At 51.4% G+C, this 17,512-nt stretch overlaps 1 protein-coding gene across 4 annotated transcripts in view; it reads right to left on the reverse strand.

Annotated features, from left to right (window-relative positions):
- Positions 1-528: 528 nt before the first annotated feature.
- The window catches only part of LOC308054313 (uncharacterized protein), a 49,782-nt gene continuing 32,798 nt past the window's right edge, over positions 529-17,512 (reverse strand). For 2 of the 4 annotated variants that reach the window (XM_080366910.1, XM_080366909.1), the window contains exons 2-5: positions 3,487-3,561; positions 3,338-3,385; positions 2,598-2,852; positions 529-2,438 (exon numbers count right to left, since the gene is read on the reverse strand). In XM_080366910.1, coding sequence (XP_080223036.1) covers positions 1,167-2,438; positions 2,598-2,852; positions 3,338-3,385; positions 3,487-3,540 — 1,629 coding nt within the window. In that variant the 5' untranslated portion in view covers positions 3,541-3,561 and the 3' untranslated portion in view covers positions 529-1,166. Of the gene's footprint in view, positions 2,439-2,597; positions 2,853-3,337; positions 3,386-3,486; positions 4,709-17,512 lie in introns of those variants that run through there. The other 2 variants (XM_080366911.1, XM_080366908.1) reach the window with 2 other exon arrangements.

A 17,512-nucleotide genomic window follows, 5' to 3' on the forward strand; every position in this document is an offset into this window, starting at 1 on the left:
TTGTTTATTTGCTTGCTGGTAGGAGAAAAATACTACAAGGCACACTGAGTAAAAGAGGCTTTACCAACGATGTACCAGCCCATCATAACCCCTTTTCCTTGGCTCACCTGCAATTCTGCTGCCGGCAACCTGGTGCCAGGGGCCACCAGAGACACCCAGAGCCACTGGTCCAGGAGAGCCCCCATCCCCTGGTGCATCTTCTTCCCAGCACTTCAGGAAGAGCAGAACAACCCTTGCCCATCTCGCAGCAGGTGACGTCCTTAACACAGCAAAGCCCTGAGCCCAGGTTATCAGGGTCATTTGCCAGCTTTTCCACCACACCCCTGGGTCAGCCAGGGCCAGGTGTGGCCCTCGGGGTGCCTGTAAATGGGAGCACCCCTCAGCCTCTGCTTTCCACCTCACCCCAGCACGCTGCCGCTCCTTGTGCAAGCAGGCAGCCCTCTGCTCCCCGCTCGCGCTGGTCTGACCCCAAACCACAGCACCCAGCTCCCTCAGGAGAGAAAACAGCAACACCTCGAACCACACCGCTGTGGAATGTGATGGTTTTAATGGTCATTAAAGGAATCAACAAGGGTACATTTCAGCTTTGAAATACAAGTGCAAAAAGAATACAATACAATGTTTACTGTACATTTCTTACAAAATATTACATCCCCCCCAAAAGTGGTACTTCACGCACCGCTGAGCCCACACGCTGTGTGTGCACACCAGCTGCAGCTTTTCTTCCTTATGTGCAGGACACGGAGCTAACGGAAAGCTCCCGCTGGAGTCTGGGCAGATGCTTTTAGGGCAGTGGTAGGTAAATACAAAAGGTGAATGCAGGGACCTTTCTGCCCAGCATGCCCAGGCGCAGCTCCTGGAGTGCCGAGCCACTGCTGTGCCCTTTTGGCAAGCAGCAGCACCCTGCTGGCACTCACAGCTCTCAGCTGCTCTCCGGTTTGGTATAAGAAAGGGCTTTTCTCGCTGTGGTTTGGCGTTTTCCCTGTGGCTGGCATAACCTCCCGCTTCGTGCCCTGTGTAGTGAGCCCAGGTCAAGCCCTGGAGAACCCGCCTCTGTTTTATCCACAGCATCTTCTCAGGAAGAAGTCAACCAGGCTGTATATCAAATAAATTAAACCCCTCCTCCCCCTGTTCCCGCCAGCACCGACGAGGCTGCGAGGCACGTGTCAGTACCCATCCTGGCAGTCATTGTCATCGTAGTCAACAGCAGGCTTGTTGCGGTAGGCACCCGGCCACCGTTTACGGCTCCTGCTCTCCAGGCTCTGTGGCGAGCTGTCATCCCCATGGCTGTTGGACTCCTGGGTGGTGTCCTCCTGGGAGTGGCTCTCCTCATCATCATCATCATCCTCCAGGGACTCGCTGTTGTTGCTTTCTGTGGACCTACTGTCCTCGCCTGTGTTGTCCTCTTGGCTGCCATCATCCTCCGGGGATGCGCTCTGGCTCTCGGTTGATGTGCTTGGCATATCCCCATCAGGGTCAGAGTCATTCTCATCCTCCTTTGACTCCTCCACAGTGTCCTCTGTGGACTGGCTCTGGTCATCCTCATCTTCTCCGGACTCACTGTCAGGCACAGACGGCACACTCGTGTCCTCGGCAGACTCCCGCTCCTCCTGCCCTTCCCGGGACTGGCTGCTGGTGCGCTCGCTCGATGTACTCACCGCCTCCTGGGAGATGTCCTCCGGGGACTCCCCTGGCTCTTCGTCTGACTGCTCAGCAGTGTCCTCCCTGGACTCGCTACCCTCACTCTCCCTGGAGGGGCTGTCTTCCCCATCCTCATCCTCCCCAGAGCGGCTGGTGCTGTTTTCCTCTGACTGGCTGGCGATGGGCTCTTCCAACTGACTGTTGTCCTCCATGGATGGGCTGTCTTCTTCTGAGTCAGCATCCTCTACCTCTGGGGACCTGCTGTCGCCCTCCTCCCAGCGATGGGAGCCAGCCCCCCAGCTGCTCTCCTGGCTGCTCCCCGGGGCACGGGGGCCAGCACGGCGCCCCTTGTAGCTGCTGCCTGGGCCATCGAAGACAGAGGGGTCATCGCCCTGCATGGCTTCGCCCTCGAAGTCATAGCTCTCCTCCTCCTGGCTGCTGCTGCTGCCCCCTCCCCGCCTGTAGGTCTGCTCATACCGGCTGCTGAGGTAGCTCCTGTACCGCCGGTGATCAGCCCCAGCGCTCTCGCTGCTGCTACTGCTGCTGCTGTCACCATGCCCTCTGCCAGCCCTGGCATCCCCACGGCCAGCATCATGGCCATCTTCACCTGCCCTGTCAGCACCAGCTGTGTAAGTAGGACCTTCGCCCCCCTCTTCTTCCCCATTCTCATCGAAGGTGTCGTCCCCACTGTCGTCCTCCTCATCCAGGAGCCCACTGGCGCGGGAGGGAAGCCCATTGACTCCAGTGCCATGGTGCTCTCTGTTGTCACCAACATCAGCATCATGTGCATCCTCCTCCTATGGGGGTGACAAATGGAGATGAATGCAAAGGCTTGCAGGTCACAGACGCTATTGGCACGGCTCACCGCACAGGCCGTGCACCACCCTGACTGACACCAGCTTTGGGGCTAAGTGCACTTTCCTAGAAGAGCAAAAAACCCCTCCCCAATCACTCACCAGGAAACCAAGGCCGTTCCCATCCTGGGCACTCATGTCCTCATGGTCCACTTGGTTCAGGTGCGGAGCCTCCCCAACTCTGCCTCCCACATCTCGGCCACCGTGCTCACCCAGCTCCTCACCCACGGTGTTGCCAACTGTCAGGTCCCCGGCAAGGGCATTGTCCCCCCTCACCACACTGGCAGGAGGATGTCTGCCATCTCCATCACCCAGGAGGTTGCCCAGCTTGTTGATGTAATCTTCACTTGTCGTGTCCTAGAAACAAAATATGACACGGTGCTTTGGTTTATTAAACACCACTGCACATTTACTGCTATCGCTACTGCTGTGGGATGATATATGGCTCCTCAGCCATGTGAGAGCTCAAGCCTTTTTCATCACTAGCACCTCAGCCCTTCAGTTGTTTCTGCTGATGCAAAAAAAAGTAGCCACCAACAAAAGGGCAACCCAGAAAAGCCCAAACCACGATGGTTCAGAGCACAGAAGCTTCTTTTTCAGGACCAACACAGCAGAATGCATCAGATGAATTGGGAACATGGACAGGGAGGCAAGGCGAAATGAGGTGAAACCAATCCAGCGTGAAAAGACTGAGCAGACAGGCAAAGCTCAAAGACTTGCACAAGCAGCAGCTCTTCCCCCGGGTGCACGGCCCGAGGATGCCTGCCCGGGCTGGCTCCCCATCCCCAGGCTTGCTCCACGAGTGGCTACCACCTGCAGGATAGGGGCATCCCCTGGCTTACCTCCTGCTGAGCGCTGAGGTGGGGGTGGGCAGGCTCATGGTCAGGCACCTAAACACATCCAGGAAACAGCTGATCAGTGATCAGTGTGTCTTGGCTGGGCAAAACCACCAGGGTGTAGGGTTTGAGTAACCTGTTCAGTAGATACTTACAGGGTGAGTGCAGGCTACAGCCCAGAGAAGCAGCACCAGGAATGCAGTCCTCATGTTGCTTGTGGTCCCTTGTGACTGCAACAGGGAGCAAAGTATTTGCACACTAGAGCAAAGCATTTGTACATGCCCTTGGCTGTAACCTGGCCCCGCAAAGCCTTTCCAACTGATACAGCCTTGTTGTCCCAGCACATGGTGTTCAGCCTAGTATGTCATCAAACAAGCCAAGGATTTATGCTCATGCCACCTCCTGGTATCTCCTGTGCAGGAACTTTCCTTTAGTTTGAGATTTCAAATACCTGGCCATGTTCTTGCAGATTTTTTGTCTAAGCATCGCTAAAAAGTGGAAAAGCTCCTCCAAATTGCCTGCTCCCACAGTAAGATCACCCGTCACCCAGCTGAGTTTGGTAGCTGTGATGGGAGCCAGCGCCACAGATGAGCTGTGAGACCACGGGCTACAGAGCTGTGCCCCTGACCTCCCACCTGGCGTGGTCCCCACAGCCCTGTAACACCTCCCACCAAGGCACAGTGGAGCACCCCGGTAAGATAACCCCACGGAGAGCTGCATCCGTGTGGCTGCTGGGTCCTTCTGATGTCCCAGCAGCACTGCAGGTAAAGCAGCCGGGGCAGGGGGCTTCCCTCCAGCTTCGCTAACGTTCTCTCGTTAAGCAGCCCAGCACCACGTTCCCATGGGGCACATTAACTGCACTGCACATCACCCTGCACCCAAGACGTGCTGGAGCAAAGAGCCCTGCTCCCGATTTCTTCCCTTACGAAGCAACCCCTTTCTTTCTACCAAAGAAAGCTTTCAACCAAAACTCGCAAGGAAATCTATAACCCCTCTCCCCAAATGTTGCTATTTTCACTCCAAAGCAACCCAAAGAAACCAAAGCTTTTACCTTGAGGTGTGATGCCAGCCAGCGTCTCCTCCGGTGCTCAGGGTGGGACAAGCTGGCTGCCTGTGCTGGGATGCCCTGGGCTGTGTGCCCCAGCAGGGCCACGCGGGCATTTAACCCCTGGCCGGTGCCGGCCCCGGGCAGGGGGCAGCCAATGGCACCGGCGGGCAGCGCTGCCACGCGCGGAGGTGTCACCGGGAACTGGCCTCCCACGCTTCCTCTGGCCTCCGCTGGGACGCCGGCCCTAAAAAAGCTCCTTGTGGTTGCAGGATGACGAGACAGGCTGGCAGTTAATGACCAACTGCACTGGCCCCGTGTTTTGACTGCTAAATTTATTCCGTTCACACACTTCCCTCCGTGACACACAAACAACTACGGCGTTGCCCACGCCGAGCACCGGACCCGGTCCAAGCACAGCATCCTCCTAACGTGTGCACGTGGGAATGGCGTTTGCCCCGTGCTACGGACTAGGGTGCCAAAACCCACGTGGAACCATTCCCCCACCAGGACTCAGCCTTTTCCTGTGCCTCGGGGCAAAAGCACAAAACACCGTGCTAGAAGGAGAGGACACGCTTATTTTTGTGCCCACACATGCACTTGTGCAAGGGAGAAAGGAAACACTAAACGGAGGTGTGCAAGGGGGATCCCACACCCTGCGCAGAAGGAGTGTAGCACCCTGAGCACTTCCTCCAGCTGCTGGCCAGGGCGTGAAACCTCTGCTCTGGAAAACACGGGCAACAACACACGCACATATGTACGTACACAGGCATGTATGTGCAATTACGTAGATGTGTACCACAGGCACCCCAGCGTTTCTTGGTGTAGCTTTCTTGGTGTAGCATGGATTATCTACTCCAAACAAGACAGTGAGCCATCAGTGCAGACAGCCCCTACTCGCTCACAGATCACACCAGGGAGAGCTTGCCAGCCTCCACATGCGCACACATGCACACACCCTGACACAGGGCGCCTGCACCTGTCTGCTCATGCGCTTCAGGACAGGGCCAGCACGTCCCAGCTGGACACCCAGCTTTTCCCAGTGCCCCAGCCTGTGCGGAAAGAAGGCGACTTCCTTGCCTGTATTTGGCTGCTGCATCCTCTGTGCCCACAACACCCCCTCCCTGCTAATAAAAAGAAGCCACAAGTGCACACGGGCTGCTTTGAAGCCTGCAGTGTCTCACCCCTGTAAACTGGGCTCTCCCCGTAGCCAAGCCACAGACGATGGGCACGGTCACAGGGCGAGGGGGCCAGGAGAATGGTGCCTACGTGTGTTGCATTGGGGGGAAGTGTAAAGGACAGCCTTGATACTCCACAAGGAGCATTTGCACGTCCTCCCCGGGTGGGAGGAGGTGTTTCTGCTGCTGCCCTGGGTAGAAGAAAGAAGCCTTCAGGCAGCAGAGCCCTGCTGCGGGAAGCCGGTGAAACACATGGCTCGCCTTCCTGCTCTGCCCTGCTGCAAAGCCCTGGCTAACCACAGTCACCTGCCATGGCCCCTTGGCACAGGGACCCAAATTCCCAGAGGCGGGGGCACAGCCCAGGGGACACGGTGAGCGCTGCACGTTTACAGGGATTTGCATGAGATGCTGGCGCTGCAAAATAAGTGACTTAAACTTGAGTATGGTCAGGATTGAGCCAGGGCTCTGTAAACTGCATATTACCTGAATTTGCCCAGGATGTATTACCCACAGACAACAGCATCCAGAAAGCATTCCCCGTGCTGTGACACCACCGCGGCTTGACATCGCAGCTTATGGAACCAGACGTGTTGATCTGCCATTGTGGATGCCTGCACAATTTCACCCTCCAAAACCTCCTGCCTTATCCTCCCATCATTACCAGCCAGGGGACCGTGTGAGTCTGCCCAGTGAGGACTGCAAGGACCACGCGGGTGCCAAGCGTGACTAGCATCTTTTTTCTCCTTCCTCCTGTCCCCCCCCTCCCGCTGCACAAAGACCCCAGTGCCACCCCAGCCCCGCTGGTCTCCCCACAGCCCCTCGGCCTCAAGACAGGCGCCGTGAAGCCACTCGCTGTCACGCATGCGCACACCTTCAGCAGGTTTTTTCCTTCTTCTTCACTACCTGACCCCTGCCGCAGATACCGTGGGACGTATTTTCCTCTCAATCTAGGACAAAATTATACCCCTGGCCCTGGCCAGATATGAGTTCATGTTGCTAACCTTTTTTAGGCACCTCCAACAATTACCATGTTTTCTTGTTTGCTTTTTTTTTATGTCAAACCTGCATTTAACTCAGCCCCCAAAGACCTGGTGCTGCCTTTTGTCCAAGTGCTGCTGTGCAAGAAAGGGATAAACACCGAGCTGCACATACCTGGCTTCTTTATAACACAGGTCACTTGCTGTCCCACCAGGTCACCTCTCTCCCCTCCAGTGGACCCGAAACACCTGTGGCACCAGCGCACCCAGTAGCACTTGCTGACAGCACCCCAACCTGACCCCAGGTCCCTGCGACCTCCAATAGCCCTGGGTTGAAAGACCAAGGTCTGTCCCCCAAATCCCTTCCAGATAGCATCCCACAGCATCAGCCAGACCACCCAAGCAGCTTTGCCTTTGTTTTGCAAGGAAAGGAAACCCCAGCCTACACATTGTACTTTACAATAAACCTTTAAAAAAAAGAAAAGTTTAGGATTACTGTTGTTACATCAGAAGGGAGAAATGGACTGAGGGTGGGGGAAGTGGCTGGCTGGTGTTTTAAATGACACTGTGCATTTCCCCAAGTCCTACTCTCCTGAGATGCTCAGTCCCTTGAGATGGCCAGGACGGGAAGCAGCAGGGCAAGGGAGATGGGGGAAACTTGGCCAGGCTAAAGCTGGCACCCTCAGACTGCTCGGATGGAGGTGGCTGAGTCAGAGACAAGAGGACTGGCAGGGCTGGTAAAAAGATGCAGGAATATCACCTTCCTCTTTGACAAGTTGGGCTGTGCCGTGTTCGTGAGGACAGAGAACAGATGCGAGCACAGACAGCAGGAGGGATTAGAGATGCCAAAAGCAAGACAGAAGTTGGCACCGCAGAGAGCAAGCTGATGGTGGAGGCACAGAACGGCTGTTCTCCTCCACCAGTTGAGACATTTCAGCATTGAAAACTCAAGAAATTAGTATGGCTCAAAAAACCTACCATTCCTTCTTTTTGTTCAGTTCAAGGTATTTTTGTAGTATTTATGTTGCTGGTGCACTTCTCTCCTGGTTATACCTATGGGTTTTGACAGCAGTATCAAAAAGAAAAGGATCAATGAATGAACCGGAGCAGGAGACCAGGATGAGAGCAGGACTCAAGGCACACATCCTTGGCCTTTTCCCAAACATTCAACACCAGCTCCTGCCTTACACCCAGATCCAAATCCAAATCCCTTCACCAAGCACCTGCTGGTGACAGGTGCTACAGTGCAGTGCTGTGTTTTCAGCTGGCAGCAGGCCGGAGGAACCTTGCCTCCTAAACGTATGTTTCCCTCATACATACCACATTAGCACCAGGAATTACCCAGGGCCCAATCCCCAGGGATTCATTCCCATACTGCTCCTCTAAAAAAGGCTGCTCAGCCTTGCAAACCAACCAGGTTCCCAGGTTGCTACCTGCTTTGCAGGTGGACAGATGGCAGCTGGTGGCTGCAGCAGCGAGAAGCAGCCTGGCTTTGGCTCCTCTGTAGGTGCAAGGGGCCTGAGCAAAGGCATTGTGGCTGTTCCCTGGAGTCTGAGCACATATTACCCACATTTCACAGCGCTAATGTAAGACAGCAGCTAATGATAACCTTTTAGGAGTTTGAAGAACAGCACTGATATTTCAACTCCTCCCAGCAGCCCCAAAGTTACCCAAATGCTGTGATATACGGCAGATGGATGTTATCATCCTGTTTTTCACAGTGCGGAGGCGTGCACAAGTTCAGTTTATGCTAAGCCTTTAAAATTTGCTATTTCTCCTCACTGGAAAAAAACCCACATCATAGGGTCCTGAGTCCTGGAGCCCTGAATTACAGACACACAGAGGGCCCCCCTAACAGGAGACCCCTGCACAAGACCAACAGCCCTTGCCCCTTGACAGCCCAGGGGTGGGATCAGTAACCCACCCTTAGATGCCTACCATGCAGTTTCCTTTACAGCCAGGGAAAATGAGGACTTTTAAGGCATCAGTCATTTTGCCTTATTTCAAGCACCTATTTCAGGCTGAACTGCATTGCAGACTGTTTGAAGTCTCCATGACACTGCCAAAGAAAGGCAACAAGCCTGCTGATCTTGTCCTACCAACAAGACGCACCATGCTCTTTCCCAACACACGTGCAAGCCAAGTTCCCGAACTCCCTCTTCTCCCCACCTGCCATGCCAGCCCCATGCTCCCTTCACTTCCATTTCTAGCATTTTTATACTGCCCTCCTCTAAGCAACAGGCTCCAGGCTCTTCACAAATGTTTTTCTCTCGGAAGAAAATGCCAGACAGAGGCACTTGTCAAACTGAGACCTGTGTGGCCACCCCCATCCCTCCTGGAGGCAGCAGGCAGATGGGCTGGGCGGTGAGAACCCAGCCCTGCAGGCTTGGCTCTATGCAGAAAGCAGCAAATAACTCTGGAAATTAAAATAACTATGGGAGTAATAATGGGATTACTTTTCCCAGATGCAAGATGACTTGCCTAACAGGTGCTAGCGTCATTTCTTTTATGGGAGCCTAAAGTGCCACTTGTGAATAACTGGGTACATTCTTACTGCCAGCTGCTGCTTTTTGGGCACGCTCAACCATCACATGCAAGAGCCCCTTCCCAAATACCTGCGGCAGCTGGGAAGCACAAATGGAGGCTGCTCAGCCCCTTGCACCTACATTTTCAGGGACAGGACAAGGCTGGTCCCTCTGCAGCCCCACATCCCTCCCCATGACTGTCTCCACACCCATGGCTCCAGCCTCATCTGGGCAGAGGAGCTGCAAACCCAGCACATCACCCTGAGGGTGTGCTTGCACAAAGGCTCCCAGGTGGTGTACCTGTTCCGCGCTACTGTGCCAGTTGTGCTTCTACCGGAGACAATGCACGGAGCAGTAACTGGCATTCACATTGTGCCCGTTGCAGCTGGAAGTCGTGGCTGAGCAGGTACCTTGTGCCATCTCTGCCAGATGCGTGTGACCAGACTCTCGGGTCCTATAAATCGATATTCATCAGCCAGCTTGGCTGAATTCGCTAATTTGAGGCCATGGCTTCGTCAGCTGTGGAACAGGTGCCTACTTTCTGTCTGGCCACTGTCAGATCTAACACGTGCTCCTGCACACAGGCAGTAGAGCAGCTTGCTGCCCTTGGTCAAAATAAGGGCAAGGAACAGATGCCCAGCTGGGCCCTGCACTGGGGACCAGTACTGATACTGCTGGCACAGGCGCTGGGCAGCCCCAGTGTGGCTGGACTAATAGCTCAGCACTGACAGCAGTAATCACAGCAACAGCAATGAGTAATTACGGCTCCTAAAAATTCATTCAGAATGCAGCATCTTCTACAATCGTTCCCTGCTCAGAAGTCAGTCCCCTGGGAGGTGGGAGCAGTAAGTATTCATCAGTCACATGCTGGAAATGGAAGGATAACAGAGCCTTGATGTGAAAAGCCCTCTCCAACCACCCCGTTGTGCTCGCCCCCGCTCCAGCTGGAACTGCAGATATCTGTGCCAGACACCGGCAAAGCAGCGTAATGGCAGTGCTCTCAGGAAATAAAATACAGCAAGGAGCTGGGGCCAGCTCTGCCCTCGCATCAGCTGGCAGCTCAGGGGGACTTGTCCCAAGCTGCTGGTTTGAAATACAGCCAGCTGCACTGTGTGTGCCTATCAGATGTCCATAGATGTTCCACGGTACACCAGGTTCTTGTTGGAGGGAAAAAAATCAGGAGGAAACGATTGATTGTAAGGATTGTATGAAACGGAGACTGCACAAGTGCCAACGGGTGATGCGGAGGCACAGGCTGCCTGGAGTGAGCAGAGAGGTCAGGAGAGGTTTGGCAGCTCGAGGGATGAAGACATCCGTACAGAGAGCCAGGCCCTCCTCCCAGAGGGTGGGTCAGCTCTCCTCTGGTTCCTGTAATGTCATTATGGCTCACTTGGTCTAAATTTAGTGCTGCTTGGTGTAGCTGGACAGGAAGCATTACCACAGTTCCCTGGGAACCTGGAAAAGTTGGATAGACATCATCAACACAGCCCTGAGCAAGAGACCAGCAGCAATTTGGCTCATACCTCCAAAGGACAGAAGCCAGTTTGCAGCGTTCTCTCCGCTCTGAGCTTCATTCCGTGACGAGCAGCTGTGAGCTGGGTCAGCCCAGTCTTCAGCCACCACAGAGCGCACAACTCCATCAGAGAGCGACAGAGAAAGACGGTCCCCATCGCTGCCTAACCCTGTGACTGGAAAGCCTACCCCACAGTCAAAGCGTCAACTGTCGTGACGAGGTCTGCACACTCCTTGCAGATGCGTCCCGTGCCCGGCCCCACTGGAAAGAGGGTTACCAGACCCTGGGTCTGAACTGGGACAATAAATCCTATCTCAAAGTTTGTCCAGTTTGCAATGAGCTAAATCCCTGACATGCTTGGGCTGACAACATGCTTTTTCTTAGCCTTATTCATATTTTTTAATCTTCAAAATATTAATAACTTTTTTTTAAAAAAAGACCACCACCACCACACCACCACCACCACCGAAAAAGAAAACAAAAAACTACTACCAAAACCCACATCACCCAAAAAAGCCCCCAAAACAGAGAAGTCTTAACCAATACAACCATAGAAAATAAAAGCCAGATAGAAGATATTAAATCTCTGGGACAGCAGAAGCACTTTCCAACAGTCTTGCAAATGTATTTCTTTATATGCAGATTTCCTCCTTTGCTTGCAAAGTAATTAAACCCTCCTCGTTCAAAACCCAAGCCAAGCCCAAATGTAGGACCACATCACACATTAGGTGAGTTTCCCTTTGAGTTGAGCTCGTTCAGCACAGCTGTGCACAGCTGAACTGCTGTCCTACAGCAGAGAAGGGAGTCAAACCTTCCAGGAAAAGATGCTCAGGGCAGAAAAGGCACGAGAATAGGAAGTCTGAAGCTGCCTGCTTCCTTGGATTATGAAGGATGGAGGAGGAGGAGGAAGGAGGAATCCAGATGTGTCTTTGCTTACCCACGAACACTTTAGGCAGGCATGAAGCCTACAGCTTTGCAATAGCCAAGGAGCCCACCAAAAAGCCACAGTGTTTCTCCTATTTGATTCACCAGGAACAGCCTCATTTCCAACGTCAAAATGCTTAGCAAACCCCAAAGGCATTTCACAGGTGTCTTGGCAAATCCTCTTCACTTAGTTGATGATCTAACTTTATTATTATGACTCCTGGAGCAGATCTTTCATGGTATTTCATATTGTATAAAGGTCTATATAATAAAAATCACATAGAAGTTATTCTATATTATATACGAATTTCCATGCTTACATTAAACTGTTTTCAGTAATAAACAAGTACCAAATCCAATGAGATGTTTCTTGGTTTTCCTTAGTTCCTAAAGAGTGTATAAATACTTGAGGTGGGGGCACAGGGGACAGCAGCATTTTGAATGTCAGAGGGACAAAGGAAAACCTGGAACGATTCACTGGAAATACTTTTCCTGAAAACAACGTGGTGTTGTAGGTAGCAAACTGGTACGAGTGCTCAGCCAGCTGCCACGGCACTGGTGTGCGTTCTCCAGGGAGGCTGTGCACAGTGTCCGGTCAGCACACTAAAGGGCAGCTCAGGAACGTCACCCCAGTGCTGCCAGCCGCCACCCCTAACCCTGGGGCAGGAATCTGCATTTCTGCTCCACATTCATCTGTATTGCAATAGGAATTGAATCTTACCGCTTTTAAGACCTACATTTAGAAGTTCTATTTATTCACCCCAGGAATCGGTTTACCCAATTCAAATACTGGTTGTAGGGCTGGACCAACAATTCGCTCTCAACACCAAGATGACTTTAACACTCTTCCTTATTTGAGCTATTCACAAATAAAAAGTTGTTTTTTTTTTTTTCCTTTGCAATTCTGTACCAATCATTTAAATGAGCACGCTGTAAATGACAGACCGAAGTCTTACACAACAGGCTCATTCTGCTGGACCAGTACCTTCACACTCTGTTAAACTTCCAGCTGAATTCAATGGTACACCTCAAAGAGTTACGTACATGACTGCACGTGCTAATCACAGCCTTTTGACTCAGGCTATTTCCCCTTCACTATTCCCACTGGAAATCCCTCTTGTCACACAATGCTTTTTTTCTGCATGCTGAACACATAGAAGAATATTGCACAAGAGATAATGCAAGCAGAAATCTTAAAAAAAAAAACGCTCATAAGAAATGAATACTGGATAAGCAATTACCCTCATGCACAGAATTCACACTTTCATATAGCCGGTCAGAAACAAAAAGATGTGGAGATATGTTTGATAACCAAGCAGAAAAAAACCGCAAACAAATGAAGGCAAGGTGCTGGCTGAAGCAGCAGGGTTAAGAACCGCTGCCTGTTCCCAACCTGCACGGTCCCACAGCTGAAGCAGGTCCACAACACAACACATTTTTTTTTTAATTTTTTTTTAAGTAACTTCAGGGCTCAAGACATTGACAAAAGCCTTCCTGAGAGTTTCTAGTATTTGTACTTCTTGAAATGTCTGCAAGCTCCGGCACTGCCTGCCTTCTCAAGTCATGATATTAACTGTAAGGTCCCTGTGCTGCCCAGATGTAATTACACAGTACACTTTGTGGCTTTTTGTAAAAAAAAAAAAAAAGACAAGGCTACCTCCAACTTGTGCCAGGCACGCCCACAGAGGCAGCCCAACCGGGAGCGAAGAGCCATGAAAGGACTTCCTCCATCCGCCCAGCCACGCTGGGCAGGAGCGACAGCATCCTTGGAAACATCAGCCCAGCTGACATGCCAGGGCATCCCTCTGCCTTCAGCAAGGGTGTAGGCACTCCTTATTAAGAAATTGGGCAAGAATCACAAAAACTGATCCATCTCCACCCTTACTCCTCTCAGCATCATCAGCTTAAGCACTTCACTACCCAGCCCACATTCAAATCTTGCCCAAGCCCACAGCCATCATCTCTTCATGTGACTAATGTGCTCCAGCAGGTAAGCTCAATTCTTTCCATTCCCTCCAACACTCAGTCCTACAAATGAAAAATAAATAAAGATTTGGGTTTGATTCTCCTCCCAATCTTTTTTTTCCTTTTAATGAAACCAAACCCCAAAATAAAGCTAGCGAGAGCTGGCCGAGCATTAACACAAACAGTGTGCTTGAACAGGCATCGTCAAAAAACATTCAATTTTCAGGAAAATTCATTTCCCAGTGTAGATCCATGAGCAAAAGCAGCCGGTGCTGGCTGCATGCTGCACCAGGGAATCCCCGCAGCACAGCATCACTGCTGCCAGTGGCAGCCATAAGCATTCTGCCGAGCTGGTGGGAGCTGGGGACAGATGCCAGCCACGTTTGCTTTGTCTGAGCTTTTCCCAACGTGCCTGCAGCAGGTGTTGCACTAGGTTCGGCTGTGACAGCCATTTCTCCAGCTGACCAGGTGCTTCTGGCCACGGCTCCAGCGCAGCGATGGGAAATGCTGCCATGACGGAGGTGCAGGACGGAGGGGCACAGTTGTGGGGCGCAAGAGATGGCCACGTGCCAGGCACTGCAGACCCCCAGCTATGCACAGCTCATCAATGCTTGTGCCTGGAGCTTCTGCCTTTAGGGATAACAAAGCGACTAGCTAATGTACAGTATTACTGAGAATTTTGCATGTAGAAATATTTTAAATGTTAATTCTTTCTTTCCTTTTCTGTAACGATTAGATCCTGTCGCAATGGCCATGGAGGTCTTGCTCTGTGCTGTGTGGTGCTGCTGACAGGCTGTTTTTTTCTGGCTGTGGACCTCAGGAACTGAACTTCTGGTGGAAGCCAGGCAACAGGCAGAGTTCCCTGCAAGGTGGCGCCTCCACAAAATGCTCCGTTTGCTCCCAGTTTGGGTTCTGCTTCCCTCGTGGCACAGGGAGACAAGCACCCGTGCCCACGCAGGGAGAAGGTGCAGCATCCTTCTCCTTCCCATCACCTCATCCCATGGTAAAACTATAATTTGATTCCTTTCCCCACAGCTATTTTTGGATTTTCAGCACTGAAATTAGTAGCACTCGTTCAGACAGGAAGTCGTTGCTGCAGCACTAGAGAAGGGGACTTGGAAATAAATACCAGTCTTTGATTAAAAGACAGATGTCCAAAACCCTTTTAATAAAACACACCAAAACAGACATATAAAAAAAGGCTTATCAGAAGACTGCTCTGCTCCCTTATCCTTACGTCATTTAGGCAAAAGGCAATGGAAACACTTTTATAACACACACTACTGCATAACTTACCACAGAGTTTTTGCAATGGCAAGGAAATGCTTGAACAAACCTCTCTAAGTGAATAACAAGAAAATGAAATAAATAAAAACCAAAGTTCTACTATGTGAGGCACATCTTCAGTCTCCAGCGTAAACACAACCATCTGGAGTCACCCATGAAGACTTCACTCAAAAAATAATTTAGAACCCATACAAAAGAGGTGAGATGGATGTGCGTAAAAATCCAAGGAATTGACTGAGCATCAGTCAGACACACATAAACCAGCGCAACCACACTGAGACTTCACTGACCCCAGACCTTTGCCTAAAGGGGGAACAAGCCCTTGTAAACGCCTTCTGTGTTTCTGGTGCTGGGGGAGCTAGAGATGATGGACATCTTACGGCAAGAGCGTTTCTCTCTCCTCACTCCTGCCTTCTTTCCAGAAGTTCCCTGTCATCCTGTGAAGAGCGAGCTGCCTGCTTATTCCGCGCCCAGCTCACCCCATCTCCCTGCCCCTCCGCCCCCCTCTCCCTGATACAAATGCAGTGACCTGAGCTACCCCCAAGAGGCATTGGGACTGCAATGAAAGCCACCAGAACGCTGATTCTGCCTAAGTCCATGAGACATTTATCTCCTCCCAGTGTCCTGTCCCCTTCACGTTTCGTTAATTTTGTTTTGAAATAAACATCTCCAAATACTTTTCCCACCAGAGAATTAAAATGTGCCAGGCGTGGATTGCCTTCTAAAACTGCTCCCATCAGGTAATTGACAAGTGGTATTTTTAAACCCATCAGCCTCTCCACAACAGACATTACACCCACCCACCCGCAGACGCTTCTTTGTCTTGCGAGAGCTGCAAGCAGCAAGACATCACACGCGCAGATGGCAGATTCGATAGCAGCCTGACCTTCGTGCTGCCACGAATAACACACACTCCTCACTATTTATTTCTATTTGAGGAACAGGCAATTGCATAAAGTCGAGAATGCACGCAGCAAGGGAAAAAACTGAGGGAAGAGAGGAGCAGCTACCCAGGGCAGGAGCCCAGGGCACAATGCCGCGGGGATAGCAGAACCCTCCTGTGCCCTGCGAACCTCCAAAGGCAGCTGCCCGCTCCGGGACAATGCCGAGTGAAAAACCCCAAGTGTGGCTGTCCTGGAGCTCCCAGCGAGGGAAGCTTCCTGAAATGCTGCCTTGAAGGCAGGGTAAGAGGGGCCCAGGAGCAGGGCAGGGCTTGTTTAGCTCTACAAAACCATGCTTGGTTTTTGCCCATTCCTGAGCAAGAGGGAGCCAGCGTTAGAGCTGAAATAAGGCACTCACAGGCTATATGGAACAGCAGCAGCAGAACCAGGACCACAACTCAAGACGTTTGCATCTGAAACAGCGTGGCCAGCGGGACCAGGGCAGTGACCGTCCCCCTGCACTGGGGACTGGTGAGGCCGCCCCTGGAATCCTGTGTTCAGGTTTGGGCCCCTCGCTGCAGGAGGGACACTGAGGGGCTGGAGCGTGTCCAGAGACGGGCAGCGGGGCTGGGGAAGGGGCTGGGGCACAAGTGTTGTGAGGGGCGGCTGAGGGAGCCGGGGTGTTTAGCCTGGAGACAAGGAGGCTCAGGGGGGGCTTATCGCTCTCTGCCACTGCCTGACAGGAGATCATACGCAGGTGGGGGTCGGTCTCTTCTCCCAAGTAACAAGCAGTAGGACAAGAGGGAACAGTCTCAATTTACACCAGGGGAAATTTAGATTGGATATTAGGAAAAATTTATTCACTACAAGGGTGGTCAAGCATTGGAACAGGCTGCCCAGGGAGGTGGTGGAATCACCATCCCTGAAGGTTTTTTTTTTAAACACATTGATGCAGTGCTTAGCTACATGGTTTAGCAATGGACTTGGCAGTGCTGGGTTAACAGTTGGACTTGATGATCTCAAAGGTCTTTTCCAACCTAAATGATCCTATGATTCTACATTGATACTCCAGGCTATGGTCATGCGAATTAATAAGGAACAGACTAAGTGCAACGTTGCACAATTTTTATATCTCCTTACAAAGGCTTTGCTGCTTGTCATCACCAAAGATCACAGCAGTGATTAAATAAACAGTTTTGACAAACTCTTTTGTAAGTCTTGACATGCTTTTTACATCAGCTTCCCCACCACAAGCTGATATGGCTTTTTTCTCCACTTACATTTGCTTCATGGTGTTTCCAAACAGCTGCAGATCTGCTTCACATGGCAATCTGTTTCAATACTAAATGAAACGGCATCCATTTGTAATGTGAAACCTGTTTGAAAGCCTGCTCCAAGACTTAAATCCATCTAGGCAGGCAGTTTTAAGGCAAGTAATCAGTGGAACATCAGCAACAAGGTAGATGAGCCACAACAACATCTGATGCTATGTGGACAGCCGTCTGCGTTGCGTAACTGCTGCTGCGTTGCACTTCCCCGAAAGCCTCTAACTGCACTGTGTGTCTGAAATGATTAAGTGAAACAACCACCAACTCTTGAGCCACACTTGGAGATTGCACAACTTGTGCAATATGAGTTCTTCCAGCAGAACTCCTTTAAAATACCCATGCTGACCTCAATCTCTGCGTCACATTATTAAAACAAAAGCATACTTGAATAATACAGCAAGACAAAGCACATCACCACCACCCTAAGCTACAGTTCAGGTACAGATAAGATCTTTTCAGTTTAGAGCCATGTCTACCTCTTGCTAGTTTAAGGACATTTCTTGTTCTTTTTTTCTTCTTTTGAAGAATTTGGCCAACAAAACATTTTGAACAATATAG

The sequence above is a fragment of the Falco punctatus genome, assembly GCF_963210335.1.
Source record: "Falco punctatus genome assembly, chromosome: 1".
NCBI classification, from domain to species: domain Eukaryota; kingdom Metazoa; phylum Chordata; class Aves; order Falconiformes; family Falconidae; genus Falco; species Falco punctatus.